Source organism: Callionymus lyra, chromosome 19 (assembly GCF_982586985.1).
Source record: "Callionymus lyra chromosome 19, fCalLyr1.hap1.1, whole genome shotgun sequence".
Classification (NCBI taxonomy): domain Eukaryota; kingdom Metazoa; phylum Chordata; class Actinopteri; order Syngnathiformes; family Callionymidae; genus Callionymus; species Callionymus lyra.
Genome location: NC_141836.1, coordinates 10,563,699 through 10,584,447, shown reverse-complemented (window position 1 = coordinate 10,584,447; position 20,749 = coordinate 10,563,699). Strand labels below are relative to the sequence as shown.

Sequence of the window (20,749 nt, the reverse complement as noted above, 5' to 3'; positions counted from 1 at the left end):
GTAGGTGGACAACACATGCGCAAATGCATCTTTGATTTCCAACATCGTGTACTGTACTGACACTAATATAATGTTTTTCCATCATATTTGTCCATCATGACGAGTGCCATGGATCATACATGAACACACATGTTTAATGATAAATATTTGTTACCAGAGAACAATTGTTTCAACTGTAATGAAGCATAAATGTTTGCTATTTACCAATTAGTGTTAAATATTAGTTATATTGATGTTTGAGACAAAATGGGGACACTTGAAAAAAAAAGAATGACTGTTTCAATAAACTGGTTTGTTTATTGGATATAATGAACAGTTGTAGTAACACTAGAGGGCAGCAGAGAGTACAAGTTGCTTTGCGTGCAGGTGGAGAGAGAGGAAGATCTAATGAGATCACCTGTGCAGGTGAAGCTTCTGTCTACAGAGCATGACCACAGCCAAGGTAATGTTAAACTCTTCTGTTAAATTGTTCTCATTTGGAGAGAATATCTAAGGATTATGGACATAAACTTGTAGTGTGACTGCAGTTCACACTTTTAATGATGTCGTCATTAAGTTGAAAAATGATTAATGACATACATGACCTTATAATTAAGTCAGATCTACTGTATGTTCATGTGTTGTAAATCTAAAACGTACAGAGAAAGTAGAATTCTAGTGTTTCTGATCCCATCATGCAGGGAATAGCAGGTTTGATATAAATGTACATGAATTGATTCATTAAAGATATTATTACATTTTTCTCTTTTAACATTAAGACTTCATCACAAAGTATCATTTCTGGAGCTTATTTTACTTCAATGTTCAACAGTTTATACTGAGTGGATCTAGTATAACAGTGAACAAAAACAATATTTTACAATCACATTTCCCCAGATGATAAGAAGCTCAGGTGAAACAGAAAAATGACTCTTTATCAACTGATCAGACATTTATGAGATTAATGAAAAGTGACAAACTGGACGTTTTCTATATCACAGACTAAGATACACACACACAGGGAAATGAAAATAAACAGAAATATGTTATGTTCACTGAACAGATAATTTATAAACACATTTTTCATATTGTATAAAACTGAAACATTCTATTGAATGACTGAACAATCTACTTTAATATCCTCGTGTCCATTTAGTTCATATTCAACGTCTGCTGTCTCTGGTCTGTTTATCTGGATTCTTGTCGCGGGGGCAGCAGCTTCAGCAGAGAGGTCCATACTTTCTTCTCCCCAGTTACATCGTCCAGCTCTTTCTGGAGGACCCTCCTGTGTTTCCAGCCCAGTGGAGGAACATGGTTCTTCAGTGTGTCCTGGGTCTTCCCTGGGTTATGTTTTTTGTCTGGTTAAGAAGAAAAATAATTTAAAAAAAACCCAAGATGTTCATAAATCAATGTAAAAATGTGATCTCATGGACTTTTACCTCTTTGTCTTTTCATAAACCAAACTACAGACCATGTGATCAGTAGAACGATCAAAATCACAGCAACATTAATTCCAGCCTCTTCTCCTGGTGTCAAACCTTCTCGACATACAGTGTCAGAAGAAATGGTTCCTTCTCGTAGATATAATGAACATCTACAAAGACAAGTGGAGACAGTTTAGAAGAAAACATCTGGAGCAAACATTTGTGAAGCTTCACTCACTGTTTGTGATCCTGACATGACGTGAACGTTCCATTTGAAAATGTTCCTTCACTGCAGGTTCCACACTCAGTGTCTGTGGAGGACGTTCCTGTGAAGAACATTGTGTGTGTCTTATAGTTTCTGCACTCTTGCATTTCACATGTTGGATGTGAAACTCACCTGCTCTGATGATGAACTGTCCTGGTTCACATGTGGAGTGTTGCTGTGCTGCCACACATGTGTCCACTGAGCCGTCCACACAGAAAAAACCCTCCAGAGGTTCACACTTGCTGTTTGCTGTGAAGGTACAGGATCTGATCTCTCTCAGTCCTGTTAGTCAATAACAAATTCTACATCACATCTACATACTGACCAACTCATCATTCTAGTGAAGAACAAACTTTACCTTCAATACAGACCAGACACTTGAAACAATGTTTCTCTCCGTTATATTTGTTCATGTAAGTTCCATCATCACAGGCAGTGCAGGACGTAGCTTGAAATTCTGTGCAATCAACTCTTATTTTGTAACCTGTTAGACAAAATAATAAATGACTAGTTTAAGTGACAGTTTAAGACTTGATCTCACTATTGTGTGAGAACTGATAATAAAGTCTCGACCACTTTTTACTTAAAATTAAAATAACAATGTCAACATTCAGAGCATGTTTAAAATAAAAGTCAGAAAATAGGTTAAAAATACAACAAGTCATAAATCAACACTTATAGAGTCGCAGACTGGATCTTACCTGGAATACACTTTGGACAACATTCTTCTCCTTCGTCTGATCTCAACACATATTCATACGAGTCACAGGTGAGTGTGTTTACCTCCGTTATAGTAGAAAACAACTGTGTAAACAAAACAACACAAAATCATCTTCATCACTGATCAGAGAAATAATGCTCAGTTGTTCATGCAAATATTCAACACTGACAAAAGAGTGACTAATATTTAAATCAAAATAAATGGTTTAATATTTGTCCGTCTTTAAATCTTATTATTTTGTTGACATTCTTTACATTATACTTCACAGTTTTAATAAGATAAAGGACTGATTCATGGTTTTACCATCAACAAAATACCTTCATATTAAGAACATGTTATAGAATCACACACACAGTAACTATTCTGGTTGAAGATCACACTCAATTATTTACTACAAATAATCTCACAGTGAAAATTGTATCGTAAAGAAAAATAAACAAAAAAAAACTCACCAGTAAAAGAAGAATTGGCATAAATCCGATCGTCATGTTTTCAGGATTTTATCCACAATTCATTCATGATCTCTGGTTTAAAAACATCTGTCAACAAGGAACATCTGGAGTGAAAAAACCTGGTGACTCTACTTTCCTTCATTTGTGACGCTGAATACAGGAAACAACTTTTAAATCTTTAACATCCTGGTCCTTGTGTTACATTAGAAAAACAACGCTACACAACAACTGCACACTTTCATTTGCTGACCATTTCCCTGAGAAAATTCAAAAGGTTTATTGTCGGTTGTGCCCACAGTCAGCGAGCGACCGCCACGTCAGCCCACATTAAAAAAAACCTTGCGCGTCTATTGCTAAGCTAACGGTAAAGACGCTAAAAGCACCTGATACATGAGACCACTTGAAAATTGCAATAAAGTAACAATAATAATGTTTTATATTGTTTTTATTCAACCTGATGCAATCCTGTTCTACTGTCTTTGGAATAAATGATTATAAGATTTATCTATATTTATAATTTTATTTATTTATTTATTTTAACCAACAACAATTGTGTTAATACGGATATAGCGGAAAATGTATCTGAACTTTGACGTAGATTTAAAAGTCATATCATTATATAATATGTAAAAGAAACTACACATTTATTTTAAATATCATAGAATTATACTCTTAAAAGCTTAGTGAAAAATTGCACTAGATTATGCTTCATGAAGACCTTGACTACTATCATGGTCAATTTGGAGAGATTTTACTGTAGAAATTTGAAATAAACGATCATTAAATATAGTCATATGTTAATGCAGACATTTTCAAAATTAAATTAAAGAAAATTCTCTAAATGAGAATCTACATTTTAATCCAAAAATTCGATGTTTTATTTCGAATAATCAGAAATAAATGATGAGTTTCCTTGTTGTCGTAGAAGATTTAACTTGAAAACATGGGGTTCTTCTCCGCGCCTTAAAGTGCCTCGTGAGAGGTTTAGTTCGGTTTAGTTTCACTTTCGAATAAGGCTATGCTGGATTTGTTTGTTTTTATCTAAACCTCCTCCTGCACCAACACATGTTTAGGACCCGTTTTTGCTGTAGAGTTCAAATCTATCATTACTACAGTAAAACCAACGGAGATAAATGAAGCATAAATCTAGTTTATATCTTATTTATTTAGAAGATAGCTGGGAAGGGCGACAGGTCTTGATACCTTCACTTGAACTTAGCGTTACATTTACCCATGTCAATCAAATGAAAATAGACTTTAATAAACAACAACATGTACCTCTGCTCCTTCCAGCTGGACACTCAACATCCTTATCCTTCAACAGTGGACACTGTGACGTCACTCCTTCAACTTCCTTATCCTTGACAGAAAAGATAATTTAATTTCACCATAACATATTTGTCCATCATGACGAGTGCCATGGATCATACATGAACACACATGTAATTAATGATAAATATTTGTTACCAGAGAACAATTGTTTCAACTGTAATGAAGCATAAATGTTTGCTATTTACCAATTGGTGTTAAATATTAGTTATATTGATGTTTGAGACAAAATGGGGACACTTGGAAAAAAAGAATGACCCACACTGTGATGTCTTTCTGTAGGTTTGTTTATTGGATATAATGAATAGTTTCAGTAACACTAGAGGGCAGCAGAGAGTACAAGTTGCTTTGCGTGCAGGTGGAGAGAGAGGAAGATCTAATGAGATCACCTGTGCAGGTGAAGCTTCTGTCTACAGAGCATGACCACAGCCAAGGTAATGTTAAAGTCTTCTGTTAAATTGTTCTCATTTGGAGAGAATATCTAAGGATTATGGACATAAACTTGTAGTGTGACTGCAGTTCACACTTTTAATGATGTCGTCATTAAGTAGAAAAATGATTAATGACATACATGACCTTATAATTAAGTCAGATCTACTGTATGTTCATGTGTTGTAAATCTAAAACGTACAGAGAAAGTAGAATTCTAGTGTTTCTGATCCCATCATGCAGGGAATAGCAGGTTTGATATAAATGTACATAAATTGATTCATTAAAGATACTATTACATTTTTCTCTTTTAACATTAAGACTTCATCACAAAGTATCATTTCTGGAGCTTATTTTACTTCAATGTTCAACAGTTTACACTCAGTGGATCTAGTATAACACTGACAGACCCGGCTGCAGAAAAACATTTAAGGGGGGGCATTACATTTTTTCAGGGGGGCAAACTTTTCAACCTAAGAATGTATTGGCTTCAGGCTGAACAATGGCTCTGGGTCGACTCGCACAGTACAGAGAAATAATTCTCTCATTACTAAAAAGTGACAGTTGATCCCAAAATCTAAAAAAAAACAAAACAACTAAGGTAAGTAAGGTAAAACTTTATTGATCCCTCAGGAGGTCTCCTTCGGGAAATAGTTTTTTTCCAATAGCCAGCAATTTTTCATAAACAATAAAAAATAATAAATAAAAAATAAAATAAGAAGAACATAAAGAGAAAGAACAAGATGACTCAATCTAAGTCTAAAGATTAAGAACATAGGTCAAAGAAAAACAACAAAGACAAAGGATACAAAGACTAACATAGAACAGAACATCCAGATACTCTCACTCCACTCCTGCCCCCGAACTCAGAATGAAGGAGGAATGAATGAGTCCCTGAGTCCATTTGTTTTGCACCTGGGTAGGAGCATTCGTGCTCTCATTCTGCTTCTCTGCTCACTGATGACAGTGTTCAGAGGATGACTGTCATCATTCATGATGGACAGTAGTTTGTTCAATGATCTCCTCTCAGCAACTGTCACCAGTGAGTCCAGCTTCATTCCAACCACAGAGCTCCTGATCAACCTGTCCAACCTGTTGACACTCCTCTTAGTCACATTTCACTTCTACTCAAAAATTTAGCACTGAAGTCAACCTGAACACTGGATTGAACATCAAATAAGTTTTCATCTCATTGAACAAAATCATGGTAGGTGTGATGTGTGATCTGTTTGATACTTGATGAAGCCCAGTGGCTGAAAAATATGTTTTTTAAAGGTCACCAAATGACCAACATGACAATACAGGCTCATTCTACGGGAGCCTTGCTTTTAAAAGGTACAATAAAAACAATACTGAACTTTCACTGAGCCCAAGTCCAAGGCAGGAGTCTTGGTGAGTTCAAGTAAAGCTTTAGCTGCAGCTACTCTCTCAGTTTGAATGTTCACTCCAGGGTTCAGGTTGACTTCAGTGTGTTTTCAGTAGACATGGATGGTCTTCCTGCTCGCTCTCCTTGTTACTTTTTCTTGTCAGGGTATTACGGATGTCCATACTGAAAACCAAAACCAATGACTGACTCTTTAAGCAACTGTAACCATTAATGTCAAATGATAACAATAACTGTAGTGGAACCTAATGACCACTAGTTGCGCTGTTCTCTTGACATTGATGGGTCTGTGTTGAGAGATAATAAACAAACATATTTTGAATCCCGGATTGCTGTTAGCGTTGTTGTGTGTTCTCACATGAAAATAACTCAAGAGTTGAGCTACAACATTGTACATTAACATTACCTGTAATAGGCGTAACAGCGCTTTGGCTTCGTTCGACAGAGCAGAGGGTTGATCATTCTTACGGAAAAAAACTACCTTCCTGCCAGGGCGGGCATGGCCTCTCAATGCCCGCCCATGTCACCGGGTCTGGTCTCATGTATCAGCTGCTTTCAGCGTCTTAAGCAAATAGACGCAAGGTTTTTTTTAATGTGGGCTGACGTGACGGCAGCAGGGCGGGGTCTAGACAGGCATGTATGAGAGGGCAGCCACAAATCTTGAGGGGGCATTGTGCTCCAGCACCTTTTACCATGTCTAATTGACAAATTCACTCACTAGGATGCGGGTACACTGAACAGGTGCGTTGTAAAGTACTGTGGTCTCAAATGCTTGGCACACTTATTTTATTGTTGTTAGACTAACCATATATGAACTTGGGTTGTTAGTTGTATGTCCTACCCTCAACCTAAACTGACTGCACTTTGTCAGGCCTCTACCCTAAGACCTGCCCAACTTGGGTGTCCCTATGAAGACTAGCTTCTGTTGGTATAGCTCTTAGGGTCACTGAGGCACTCAAACCTCCTGACCACGATAAGGTGGCAATCACTCAGGAGGATGTTTTTGTATTTTTTTATTTTTTTTTTATTTTTATAACACCCTTAGGAGGATGTTTTTGTTTAGTTTTTTAAATAAAAGAAATAAAACAAAGGCTATTAGCCTAGAAAAAACAAACAACGTTGGCTAACTACAGCATTTTTTCTGTCCACTAATTTTACTTAAGTTCTCCTAGGTCTCCAGGTCAACGTCAGCCTCCTGTTTCCCTTGGCAAACTCCCTCACAAATTCGTCCATGTCCAGCTTGTATGTAATTGACTGTTCATGGGCCAAGATAACCAGGTTCCTCTTTCTGTGATGCAGCATAATTCTGCGAAAGGGGGTTAAAACACGGGACAGTGTGGAGAAAGAGCTCTCATATGCAGCTGAAGAAACCCCAATGACCAGTGCTGTAATGTATAACTTGTACAACCAGGGAAATGCTGCCTTGTAGTGCTGTAGGGTTTTGCACACTGTAGACAGATCTGGTTCATTGAGGCATTCATTAAGCAACATGGGCTTTGCCACCAGGATTTCATTATTCAGACATCCTGCATCAGTGCCAGCCAGCTCAACCAAAGGATGCAACAGAGCTTCATGGAGAAATGTGCCAGATGTAGGCACAAGGCTGGACGTGGCCTTCATCAGCTCCAAATTCTTCTGGCAGAATCTTGTCTCCAACTCGGTAATTGCCCGGTCCAGAATGTTTAGTAGAGGTCTTTTAAGTGTCTTATGGGGGGGCCCACTGTTGTAATTACAACACTGTGACTGAGGTGCCTATTCATTGTTCTCCTTCTCTTTGCTGGAATGTCATCCCCAGCTGCTGTGTGATCTCCCTCTCCCCACTCATCGCTGTGATCTCTCATGGCCCTCAAAGAATCCAGTGCTGTACCAACCTCGTTTGAGGCTCTGCATATATCCACAGACTGACACTGTAGTATGGCATCTGCTGGTTTCAGTTGACTATATGTGGCAAACTCGAGGCCCGCGGGCCAAATGTGGCCCGCCATGTGATTTTATGTGGCCCGCCTGCCTTACCTTGACCAATTAGCAAAAAAAAAAAATTTAATTAATTAAAAAAAAAAAAAAACTTGTCCGACAAACCAATCCCACAACAGACAAAATGGTTTTCCTTATTTTATTCGCGCTGCTTGCTTTCCCTACTCTGACTCGGTCAGGTTTTCACAAGCGCAGGCACGCACGCAATCCATGGCGCAGCAGCGCTGTGGCGGTCACTGCAGGGTCGGGGTCTCATTGCCCAGCCTGTTGTAATGCAAAGCGGGAGTCTGTCTGTCTGTCGATCTGTCTGTCGGTCTGTCTGGCTCGAATCAACAACATCAGCCCACCCGAGATTGTCATCCACGCTACGTGTTTTCATTAGCGCCGCTGCTTTGGGAAAACCGGCACGCACACACACACACACACACACACACAGTCCCTGGCCTGTCAATCGCTCCCTGTCACATGACCGATTTCAGCAGGAAAAAGTGTCGCACAAGTTGCTAGCTGCTGGCTTGTAAAGAAACCTACATTTACCCACAATGCATGCCTACCGGTATTATGTTTCCCACGATTGACGCATCACTAGGCTGCAGCGTCTCCAAATCAATGCGAACAGGTGGAATTGAGAAACACAAATACATCCTAGCAAAATGTCCAAGAAGAGAAAAGTTGATGCGGAGGAAAGGCTATTTCAAGAAAGGTGTGAAGGCGAATACATGTTTCAAGGAGAAAGGCCTGTATGTCTTTGGTGTTATGAGGCAGTGTCGGTTGTCAAAGAGTACAATCTACGCCGGCATTTTGACACCAAACACGGAGCTAAGTATGCCACATTTACCCATCAAGAAAAACAACAAATTGCCAAAGAATTAAAAGGCAAACTGCAAGCACAGCAGAATGTGTTCACGAAAGCCACAGCTAAAAATAATGTTATTTTCAGAACATGACCAATGGATGGTGGAGAGGGGATCCACTTGTCGTGTTCAGGCACAGGCATCTACTCATCCACAAGAATTGACACAGCCAATATATGTGCTGGGGAACCTAAAAACGTGACCAATAACTGGTTGTGAACTGAGACTTTCTTTCTTGTTGGGAAAATCAAGATCAAGCGAGCTTTTGCCCTTCTGCTCCACACACACACACAAGACTCACCAATCTGATTTTCCTGCAATTTATTTATTTTTTCTCTGCTTGAGATGACGTGTGATGACACATGTGCATCAACAGGAAAAGTTGCTTGTCAGACTTATTTCAGTTGCAACTTATTAGTCTTGAGCTGTAAGTTTTTACTTATTTTTATGTGTAGCAATATATTTAGTGCACCACATGCAAGGCTGTGTGCAGCTATTTTTATTTTATTGTAAAATGCTACATCACACATGTTGTTAGTAGCTCACAATTGTTGGTTTTACAGTAGTTATGCCCCCTCTCAAGTAATAAATTCAAAGTCATTTAACATTAAGGAGTAGTTACATTTATTTTACATTAGCTTACATTTAGTTACATTTATAAGTCACATCTGGCCCTTTGAGGGCAGCCATTATGATGATGTGGCCCCTGGTGAAAACCAGTTTGACACCCCTGCAGTAGACCAAGCACTTGCACCAGAAACTTGCCAATTTTAAAGAAGTGCTGCCTCTTAATCTGGCAGAGCAGGCCTGATGCTTCAGTGCTCAGATCCACTGCAGCATCATCATCCGTTGCCACCTCAGACAGAACAGTGATTATTTGATCTTCATTCTCAGTAATGCAACGTGTCACCTCATAGTGGCTAGTCCATCGGATTTGAATTGGCCTCCTAAGATTAGGAGCATCATATTTTCTAGTGATGTAGTGGTGCTGAAAAAAGTTGTACAAGGACAAAGACGGATCAAAAAATCTTTTAGTACATTGTTCGCTCTGCATGGCAACCTACCAACCAAGGTGCAGTTGGTGGTTGTAGCAGTGAATGTAGGGTATATACTTTCCCAGCTTCTGTTGGAGCAGAGCTTGAACACCTCCTCTCACCCCACTCATCACTGAAGCTCCATCATAACACTGGCTCAGAATGTTGTCAGCACTGTAACCAGCATCAGAGAGGCACTTCAGGATCTCAGAGGTTATGTACTGTGCATCTAGTTGGTCGAGGTCAAGCAACCCAATGAGATGCTCCTCGGGTAGGGAAGCACTGACAATCATAACTGACGGTTTTCGACATTACACCTGTCCCTGCTCCCATCACTCTTGAGGCAAAAACCCACAGCATCAGCATTTTCATATTTTTTTTTAATCTCTCCGAGCACCATGTTTGCCAGTGTGTCAATAATTTCATTTTGTATGTGATTTGATGTATATGATGCATTCATTGGGATACCCTTGGCGATGCTGGCTAGTTTTTCATCTTTCTCAAGGGTATATTCCATTAACTTAAGAAAAAGCCCAGAAGCAATATCATCATCATCATGACCAGCAGCATCACGCCTGTGTTCCGTTGTTCCACGTAGACTCAACTCATTGACACAGAGGAACTTCACAGCGTTGCCCACACTCTCAACATAGTACCGGTTTTTCTCTACCCGTGTCTTGCCAACCAATAATGTGTCAACATTTCCCCCAGTAGCCTCTCTCTTCTGGTGCTCAGCCCAGAGAGTAGAAGCATGCACATGGTTGTGGGAGGACACATGCCTCTGCAGCCCTTTGTCACTTTCCAGTGCAACTTTCCAGTTGTTGAAACCAGTCAGAGTGAACACAACATCCCTCTCATTCACAGTACTGTATTTGCGACAGGGAAAGCAGAAACATGCATCCCGTTCAGCAGAGTATTCAAGCCATGGTCGTGTGCGGTACCGGTATCAGTTTTTTGCTAAATGCACGTTTTGGGTAGCTACTTGATAATAGCTGAGATGGTACAATGGTGGTTAAGTCACTGGGTAAAATGGGAAGTTTGGGGTTAACTGTAAGAACAGCTGGGAAAGGAGGAGGTAGAGTAGAAGTAGTGCTTGCTGGTGTTATGCTAGCTACTGCTGGAGTGATGCAGGCAGCAGAACCACTACTAACGTTAGCTTATGCGCTGCTAGCTACAACACTGGTAGGGGTAGGTGCAGCGCTAGCTGCTGAGGTGCTAGCTAGAGCATTGCCACCATGATCTCCATTGGTAGGGGCAGGAGGAGTATGTTTTTTAAAAGCTCTGAAAAACAGATGCATTGTATATGTAACCTCAGAATGATCAGCAGAATGGAATGCAAGCAATCTCTACACTAGTGTTGTTTGTCACTTGTTTACAAGGCCCTGAGGAGAATGAGATACACAAGGTTGGGACAAGTCTGCTGAAAGTTTTACAGGAGTGGAAAAGTGAAGATGGGATTGTAAAATAGCAGCCAGATTGCAGAAGTTGGGTGGGGTGGCGGGGCTTTCTTTAGGGGTCTCCACGCACAGATCATTTGTGCTCAGTCTGTGGCAGGGAGTGGACAGTGCTCTCTCCCCGTGCTGTGACACGTGACAGGGACTGTGGGCCCACACACACCCTGATCTAGGAGAATAGGCTACAGCTTAGCTACTACAAGAATTTGGTTATGTGGTTTTGGTTGTTGTTGACTGAGCAAATAAAGATTTTCAAGAAAAATATTAACTCTTGTTTTTATTATGTTATTAGCAATTAAGTATGTCACTACACAAAACACTATGCAGAATTTAACAGAGCTCCTTTGTTTCGCAGTTTACTGCTGCAAGCTGCTATTAGAAACACTAGCTCATTTGCATACTAAAGGGTGATTGGAAGTTGGGCAGACAGCATCCCTCACAGTGAACCGGCAGCAGGCCGATACACTGAGCAGAGCGCAAATGGGAGATGGAGCGCAGGTGAGAAACAACTTGATATATTTTATATTTGAGGGGGCAAGCAAGACATTAAGAAGTGGAGCGGAGGAGAGAAGCATGAGATAATAAAAAATATATGAAATTTAATATATTTTGGGGGATTTAGTTTGAGGGGGCACAACATTTATTTGAGGGGGCCAGGCCCCATCTTGCCCCCGCCTAGACCCGGCCCTGGACGGCAGTCACCTCGCGGGCACGGCAGTCACCTCGCGGGCATGCGCAAACGGAAAACAGGAATAGTAGTGTCCGTCCTACATTTAAATGTTGTGGAATTTGATTCTTGAACTGGTTCCACAAGATGTTCAGGAAGACGCTGCAGGATCAGAACCAACACAACCGACAAGAAACTTTTTGAATTTTCTCAGGGAAATGGTGAGCAAATGAAAGTGTGCAATTGTTGTGTAGTGTTGTGTTTCTAATGTAAGACAAGGACCAGAATGTTAAAGATTTAAAAGTTCTCCTGTTTTCAGCGTCATAAAGGAGCAAAGTAGAGTCACCAGGTTTTTTCACTCCAGATTTTCCTTGTTGACAGATGTTTTTAAACCAGGGATCATGAATGAATTCTGGATAAAATCCTGAAAACATGACGATCGGATTTATGTCAATTCTTCTTTTACTGGTGAGTTTTTTTTTGTTTTGTTTTTCTTTACGATACAATTTTCACTGCGAGATTATTTGTGGTAAATAATTTAGTGTGATCTTCAACCAGTATAGTACTGCCATCACGTGAGCCCGCAGTCAGCGAACGACCGTCACGTCAGCCCTCACTGAATAAATCTTGCGCGTCTATTGCTAAGCTTACGGTAAAGAAGCTGAACGCTACCAGATAGTTTGAGAAAACTTGAAAATTGTTTTTGTCACGCAATAAATTAACTGTAATAATGTTTTATGTTGTATTTATTCAACCTGATGCAATTATGTTCTATTTTCTTTGGACTAAATGATTATATAATTTATTTATATTAATTATGTTTCCATTTATTTATTTTAACCAACAATACGAATTAACTAATTTAAATTGTGTTAATAGCGCTATAGCGGAAATCTATCTTAAACTTCTATGGGGGAAATTCAAAGTTATATCATTATAATCTGTCAGTTACTACACATTTATTTTAAATATCATAGAATGAAACTCTTAAAAGTTTAGTGAAAAATTACACTGGATTATGCTTCATGAAGACTTTGACTACTATCCTGGTAAATTTGGAGAGATTTTACTGTAGAAATTTGAAATAAATGATCCTTAAATAAAGTCATTATATGTTAATGACAACATTTTCAAAATTGAATTTAAAAAAATCCTTAAAAGTTTAGTGAAAAATTACACTGGATTATGATTCATGATGACCTTGACTACAATCATGGTAAATTTGGAGAGATTTTACTGTCTTCCTTAAATATATTTAATAATGACTATAATTTCTACAGTAAAATCTCTCCAAATTTAATATGATAGTAGTCAAGGTCATCGTGAGTTTTTTTGTTTGTTTTTCTTTACGATACAATTTTCACTGTGAGATTATTTGTAGTAAATAATTGAGTGTGATCTTCAACCAGAATAGTTACTGTGTGTGTGATTCTATAACATGTTCTTAATATGAAGGTATTTTGTTGATGGTAAAACCATGAATCAGTCCTTTATCTTGTTAAAACTGTGAAGTATAATGTAAAGAATGCCAACAGAATAATACGATTTAAAGACGGACAAATATTAAACCATTTATTTTGATTTAAATATTAGTCGCTCTTTTGTCAGTGTTAAATATTTGCATGAACAACTGAGCATTATTTCTCTGATCAGTGATGAAGATGATTTTATGTTGTTTTGTTTATACAGTTGTTTTCCACTATAACGGAGGTAAACACACTCACCTGTCACTACACTGAATATGTGTTGAGATCAGACGAAGAAGAAGAATGTTGTCCAAAGTGTATTCCAGGTAAGATCCAGTCTGCGACTCTATAAGTGTTGATTTATGACTTGTTGTATTTCTTACTTTTATTTTAAACATGCTCTTAATGTTGACATTGTTATTTTAATTTTAAGTAAGAAGTGGTCAAGACTTTATTATCAGTTCTCAGACAATAGTGAGATCAAGTCTTAAACTGTCACTTAAACTAGTCATTTATTATTTTGTCTATCAGGTCACAAAGTAAGAGTTGATTGCACAGAATTTCAAGGTACGTCCTGCACTGCCTGTGATGATGGAACTTACATGAACAAATATAACGGAGAGAAACATTGTTTCAAGTGTCTGGTCTGTACTGAAGGTAAAGTTTGTTCTTCACTAGAATGATGAGTTGGTCAGTATGTAGATGTGATGTAGAATTTGTTATTGACTAACAGGACTGAGAGAGATCAGATCCTGTACCTTCACAGCAAACAGCAAGTGTGAACCTCTGGAGGGTTTTTTCTGTGTGGACGGCTCAGTGGACACATGTGTGGCAGCACAGCAACACTCCACATGTGAACCAGGACAGTTCATCATCAGAGCAGGTGAGTTTCACATCCAACATGTGAAATGCAAGAGTGCAGAAACTATAAGACACACACAATGTTCTTCACAGGAACGTCCTCCACAGACACTGAGTGTGGAACCTGCAGTGAAGGAACATTTTCAAATGGAACGTTCACGTCATGTCAGGATCACAAACAGTGAGTGAAGCTTCACAAATGTTTGCTCCAGATGTTTTCTTCTAAACTGTCTCCACTTGTCTTTGTAGATGTTCATTATATCTACGAGAAGGAACCATTTCTTCTGACTCTGTATGTCGAGAAGGTTTGACACCAGGAGAAGAGGCTGGAATTATTGCTATGATTTTGATCGTTCTACTGATCACATGTTCTGTAGTTTGGTTTATAAAAAGACAAAGAGGTAAAAGTCCATGAAATCACATTTTTACATTGATTTATGAACATCTTGTTTTTTTTTTTTTAATTATTTTTCTTCTTAACCAGACAAAAAACACAACAGAGCATGTTCCAGTGATAGAACCCAGGGAAGACCCAGAACACACTGAAGAACCATGTTCCTCCACTGGGCTGGAAACACAGGAGGGTTCCAGTGTTCAGGTTGACTTCAGTGCTAAAGTTTTTAGTAGAAGTGAAGCTGTGGTGCTTTAGTTTAATACATGGACACAGCACTAAACTGTTGTTAGTTGTTAGTGGAAATGTGACCAAGAGGAGTGTCAACAGGTTGGACAGGTTGATCAGGAGCTCTGTGGTTGGAATGAAGCTGGACTCACTGGTGACAGTTGCTGAGAGGAGATCATTGAACAAACTAATGTCCATCATGGATGATGACAGTCATCCTCTGAACACTGTCATCAGTGAGCAAAGAAGCAGAATGAGAGCACGAATGCTCCTACCCAGGTGCAAAACAAATGGACTCAGGGACTCATTCATTCCTCCTTCATTCTGAGTTCGGGGGCAGGAGTGGAGTGAGAGTATCTGGATGTTCTGTTCTATGTTAGTCTTTGTATCCTTTGTCTTTGTTGTTTTTCTTTGACCTATGTTCTTAATCTTTAGACTTAGATTGTGTCATCTTGTTCTTTCTCTTTATGTTCTTCTTCTTATTTTATTTTTTATTTATTATTTTTTATTGTTTATGAAAAATTGCTGGCTATTGGAAAACAACTATTTCCCGAAGGAGACCTCCTGAGGGATCAATAAAGTTTTACCTTACTTACCTTAGTTGTTTTGTTTTTTTTTAGATTTTGGGATCAACCGTCACTTTTTAGTAATGGGAGAATTATTTCTCTGTACTGTGCGAGTCGACCCAGAGCCATTGTTCAGCCTGAAGCCAATATGTTCTTAGGTTGAAAAGTTTGCCCCCTGAAAAAATGTAATGCCCCCCCTTAAATGTTTTTCTGCAGCCGGGTCTGTCAGTGTTATACTAGATCCACTCAGTATAAACTGTTGTCAACATTGAAGTCAAATAAGCTCCAGAAATGATACTTTGTGATGAAGTCTTAATGTTAAAAGAGAAAAATGTATTAATATCTTTAATGAATCAATTCATGTACATTTATATCAAACCTGCTATTCCCTGCATGATGGGATCAGAAACACTAGAATTCTACTTTCTCTGTACGTTTTAGATTTACAACACATGAACATACAGTAGATCTGACTTAATTATAAGGTCATGTATGTCATTAATCATTTTTCTACTTAATGACGACATCAATAAAAGTGTGAACTGCAGTCACACTACAAGTTTATGTCCATAATCCTTAGATATTCTCCCCAAATGAGAACAATTTAACAGAAGACTTTAACATTACCTTGGCTGTGGTCATGCTCTGTAGACAGAAGCTTCACCTGCACAGGTGATCTCATTAGCTCGTCCTCTCTCTCCACCTGCACGCAAAGCAACTTGTACTCTCTGCTGCCCTCTAGTGTTACTAAAACTATTCATTATGTCCAATAAACAAACCTACAGAAAAACTTCACATTGTGGGTCAATCTTTTTTCCAAGTGTCCCCATTTTATCTCAAACATCAATATAACTAATATTTAACACTAATTGGTAAATAGCAAACATTTATGCTTCATTACAGTTGAAACATTTGTTCTCTGGTAACAAATATTTATCATTAAACATGTGTGTTCATGTCTGATCCATGGCACTCGTCATGATGATTATATGGTGACATTAAATGATCTTTTCTGTCAAGGATAAGGATGTTGAAGGAGTGATGTCACAGTGTCCACTGTTGAAGGAAAAGGATGTTGAGTGTCCAGCTGGAAGGAGCAGAGGTACATGTTGTTGTTGTCAGGAATAGTAAAAACAGGAAAACAGGAATAGTAGTGTCCGTCCTACCTTTAAATGTTGTGGAATTTGATTCATGTTATAGAATCACACACACAGTAACTATTCTGGTTGAAGATCACACTAAATGATTTACTACAAATAATCTTGCATTGAAAATTGTATCGTAACGAAAAAAAAACAAAAAAAACTCACCAGTAAAAGAAGAATTGACATAAATCCGATCGTCATGTTTTCAGGATTTTATCCAGAATTCATTCATGATCTCTGGTTTAAAAACATCTGTCAACAAGGAACATCTGGAGTGAAAAAACCTGGTGACTCTACTTTCCTTCATTTGTGACGCTGAATACAGGAAAAAAACCTTTTAAATCTTTAACATTCTGGTCCTTGTCTTACATTAGAAACACAACACTACACAACAATTGCACACTTTCATTTGCTCACCATTTCCCTGAGAATATTCAAAAGGTTTCTTGTCGGTTGTGTTGGTTCTGACCCTGCAGCGTCTTTCTGAAAGACTTGTGGAGTCATTTGAAGAATCAAAGTCCACAGCCCGCAGTCAGCGAACGACCGTCACGTCAGCCCACATTAAAAAATATATCTTGTATATCTTATTTATTTAGAAGATAGCTGGGAAGGGCGACAGGTCTTGATACCTTCACTTAAACTTAGCGTTACTTTTACCCATGTCAATCAAATGAAAAGAGACTTTAATAAACAACAACATGTACCTCTGCTCCTTCCAGCTGGACACTCAACATCCTTATCCTTCAACAGTGGACACTGTGACGTCACTCCTTCAACATCCTTATCCTTGACAGAAAAGATAATTTAATGTCACCATATATCATATTTGTCCACCATGACGAGTGCCATGGATCATACATGAACACACATGTTTAATGATAAATATTTGTTACCAGAGAACAATTGTTTCAACTGTAATGAAGCATAAATGTTTGCTATTTACCAATTAGTGTTAAATATTAGTTATATTGATGTTTGAGACAAAATGGGGACACTTGGAAAAAAAGAATGACCCACACTGTGAAGTCTTTCTGTAGGTTTGTTTATTGGATATAATGAATAGTTTTAGTAACACTAGAGGGCAGCAGAGAGTACAAGTTGCTTTGCGTGCAGGTGGAGAGAGAGGACGAGCTAATGAGATCACCTGTGCAGGTGAAGCTTCTGTCTACAGATCATGACCACAGCCAAGGTAATGTTAAAGTCTTCTGTTAAATTGTTCTCATTTGGAGAGAATATCTAAGGATTATGGACATAAACTTGTAGTGTGACTGCAGTTCACATTTTTAATCATGTCGTCATTAAGTAAAAAAATGATTAATGACATACATGACCTTATAATTAAGTCAGATCTACTGTATGTTCATGTGTTGTAAATCTAAAACGTGCAGAGAAAGTAGAATTCTAGTGTTTCTGATCCCATCATGCAGGGAATAGCAGGTTTGATATAAATGTACATGAATTGATTCATTAAAGATATTATTACATTTTTCTCTTTTAACATTAAGACTTCATCACAAAGTATCATTTCTGGAGCTTATTTGACTTCAATGTTGACAACAGTTTATACTGAGTTGATCTAGTATAACAGTGAACAAAAACAATATTTTACAATCACATTTCCCCAGATGATAAGAAGCTCAGGTGAAACAGAAAAATGACTCTTTATCAACTGATCAGACATTCATGAGATTAATGAAAAGTTACGAACTGGATGTTTTCTATATCACAGACTAAGATACACACACACAGGCAAATGAAAAAAAACAGAAATATGTTCTGTTCACTGAACAGATAATTTATAAACACATTTTTCATATTGTATAAAACTGAAACATTCTATTGAATGACTGAATAATCTACTTTAATATCCTCGTGTCCATTTAGTTCATATTCAACGTCTGCTGTCTCTCTGGTCTGTTTATCTGGATTCTTGTCGCGGGGGCAGCAGCTTCAGCAGAGGTCCATACTTTCTTCTCCCCAGTTACATCGTCCAGCTCTTTCTGGAGAACCCTCCTGTGTTTCCAGCCCAGTAGAGGAACATGGTTCTTCAGTGTGTCCTGGGTCTTCCCTGGGTTATGTTTTTTGTCTGGTTAAGAAGAAAAATATTTTTAAAAAAAACCCAAGATGTTCATAAATCAATGTAAAAATGTGATCTCATGGACTTTTACCTCTTTGTCTTTTTATAAACCAAACTACAGAACATGTGATCAGTAGAACGATCATAATCACAGCAACAACAATTCCAGCCTCTTCTCCTGGTGTCAAACCTTCTCGACATACAGAGTCAGAAGAAATGGTTCCTTCTCGTAGATATAATGAACATCTACAAAGACAAGTGGAGACAGTTTAGAAGAAAACATCTGGAGCAAACATTTGTGAAGCTTCACTCACTGTTTGTGATCCTGACATGACGTGAACGTTCCATTTGAAAATGTTCCTTCACTGCAGGTTCCACACTCAGTGTCTGTGGAGGACGTTCCTGTGAAGAACATTGTGTGTGTCTTATAGTTTCTGCACTCTTGCATTTCACATGTTGGATGTGAAACTCACCTGCTCTGATGATGAACTGTCCTGGTTCACATGTGGAGTGTTGCTGTGCTGCCACACATGTGTCCACTGAGCCGTCCACACAGAAAAAACCCTCCAGAGGTTCACACTTGCTGTTTGCTGTGAAGGTACAGGATCTGATCTCTCTCAGTCCTGTTAGTCAATAACAAATTCTACATCACATCTACATACTGACCAACTCATCATTCTAGTGAAGAACAAACTTTACCTTCAGTACAGACCAGACACTTGAAACAATGTTTCTCTCCGTTATATTTGTTCATGTAAGTTCCATCATCACAGGAAATACAGGACGTACCTTGAAATTCTGTGCAATAAACTCTTACTTTGTAACCTGTTAGACAAAATAATAGATGACTAGTTTAAGTGACAGAAATCAACACTTATAGAGTCACAGACTGGATCTTACCTGGAATACACTTTGGACAACATTCTTCTCCTTCGTCTGATCTCAACACATATTCATACGAGTCACAGGTGAGTGTGTTTACCTCCATTATAGTAGAAAACAACTGTATAAACAAAACAACATAAAATCATCTTCATCACTGATCAGAGAAATAATGCTCAGTTGTTCATGCAAATATTTAACACTGACAAAAGCGACTAATATTTAAATCAAAATAAATGGTTTAATATTTGTCTGTCTTTAAATCGTATTATTCTGTTGACATTCTTAACATTATACTTCACAGTTTTAACAAGATAAAGGACTGATTCATGGTTTTACCATCAACAAAATACCTTCATATTAAGAACATGTTATAGAATCACACACACAGTAACTATTCTGGTTGAAGATCACACTCAATTATTTACTACAAATAATCTCACAGTGAAAATTGTATCGTAAAGAAAAATAAACAAAAAAAACTCACCAGTAAAAGAAGAATTGACATAAATCCGATCGTCATGTTTTCAGGATTTTATCCAGAATTCATTCATGATCTCTGGTTTAAAAACATCTGTCAACAAGGAACATCTGGAGTGAAAAAACCTGGTGACTCTACTTTCCTTCATTTGTGACGCTGAATACAGGAAAATCGAACGAATCCCGTGTTCCGTTTGCGTGTTAAGGCGAGGTGACTGCCATTAAAGTGAGGAATCAAAGTCCACAAGTATGTGTCACTCACTCTCTGGTCTTCCTGGAAATTATCAGATGAGAATATTTTATAGTTTCTTTAATCTTTTTATATAAATAAATCGATTATTACCTTGAACTTGCCTGCTGGTTGATTGTGGGATTAGATGAGTGACAGCTGTCAATCAAATATTGGCTGAAAAGTATATGTTGAATTTAGAAAATATATTTTGGAATAAGAATATTCAACAGAAAGCATTCATGTTGGTTTTTGCATTGCAGATTTCTTTAAACAATTTATCTTTTTTTTCATTGGAATCTTGTTTTTTTAAGCATTGAATTCATTTTTTCATGCTTAAATCAATCATTTCTGTATTGAAAACTTAAGTTTATTTTTAAATAAATAAAAACATTTTAATTTTTTCAAAACTATCTTTTTAACACAGAGTTTGATGATATGAAATAAGTTTTCTAAAT

General features: G+C 38.0%; 3 protein-coding genes across 11 annotated transcripts; 1 reads left to right on the top strand and 2 right to left on the bottom strand.

The window, feature by feature from the left end:
* Positions 1 to 893: 893 nt before the first annotated feature.
* LOC148059452 (tumor necrosis factor receptor superfamily member 14-like) lies at positions 894 to 17,135 on the bottom strand. Of its 6 annotated transcripts, none has more exons than XM_087780838.1 (8): positions 4,120 to 4,204; positions 2,842 to 2,945; positions 2,370 to 2,472; positions 2,027 to 2,152; positions 1,801 to 1,950; positions 1,642 to 1,729; positions 1,419 to 1,573; positions 894 to 1,337 (listed from the first exon to the last, which is right to left on the bottom strand). In XM_087780838.1, the coding sequence occupies exons 2-8, from the start codon at positions 2,875 to 2,877 to the stop codon at positions 1,168 to 1,170; spliced, it is 828 nt and encodes a 275-aa protein (XP_087636964.1). In that variant the 5' UTR covers positions 2,878 to 2,945; positions 4,120 to 4,204; the 3' UTR covers positions 894 to 1,167. The 6 variants fall into 6 exon arrangements, with proteins under 6 accessions (XP_087636964.1, XP_087636967.1, XP_087636963.1 ...); XM_087780841.1 differs by having other exon boundaries at positions 2,842 to 2,928; positions 4,120 to 4,178; XM_087780837.1 differs by lacking the exon at positions 4,120 to 4,204 and adding an exon at positions 3,092 to 3,314 and having other exon boundaries at positions 2,842 to 2,991.
* LOC148059453 (tumor necrosis factor receptor superfamily member 14-like) lies at positions 12,096 to 15,975 on the top strand. Of its 4 annotated transcripts, none has more exons than XM_087781417.1 (8): positions 12,096 to 12,187; positions 12,348 to 12,434; positions 13,656 to 13,758; positions 13,964 to 14,089; positions 14,166 to 14,315; positions 14,387 to 14,474; positions 14,543 to 14,694; positions 14,778 to 15,975. In XM_087781417.1, the coding sequence occupies exons 2-8, from the start codon at positions 12,399 to 12,401 to the stop codon at positions 14,837 to 14,839; spliced, it is 717 nt and encodes a 238-aa protein (XP_087637543.1). In that variant the 5' UTR covers positions 12,096 to 12,187; positions 12,348 to 12,398; the 3' UTR covers positions 14,840 to 15,975. The 4 variants fall into 4 exon arrangements, with proteins under 4 accessions (XP_087637543.1, XP_087637542.1, XP_087637545.1 ...); XM_087781416.1 differs by having other exon boundaries at positions 12,286 to 12,434; XM_087781418.1 differs by having other exon boundaries at positions 12,104 to 12,187; positions 12,271 to 12,434.
* A 1,009-nt stretch (positions 17,136 to 18,144) lies between the features above and the next one.
* Positions 18,145 to 20,223, bottom strand: LOC148059451 (tumor necrosis factor receptor superfamily member 14-like). The gene is made up of 7 exons (XM_087780830.1): positions 20,070 to 20,223; positions 19,601 to 19,703; positions 19,400 to 19,525; positions 19,174 to 19,323; positions 19,015 to 19,102; positions 18,792 to 18,946; positions 18,145 to 18,709 (listed from the first exon to the last, which is right to left on the bottom strand). Exons 1-7 carry the CDS (start codon positions 20,103 to 20,105, stop codon positions 18,504 to 18,506), a joined length of 864 nt encoding a protein of 287 aa, XP_087636956.1. The 5' UTR covers positions 20,106 to 20,223; the 3' UTR covers positions 18,145 to 18,503.
* Between the last annotated feature and the right edge of the window lie 526 nt (positions 20,224 to 20,749).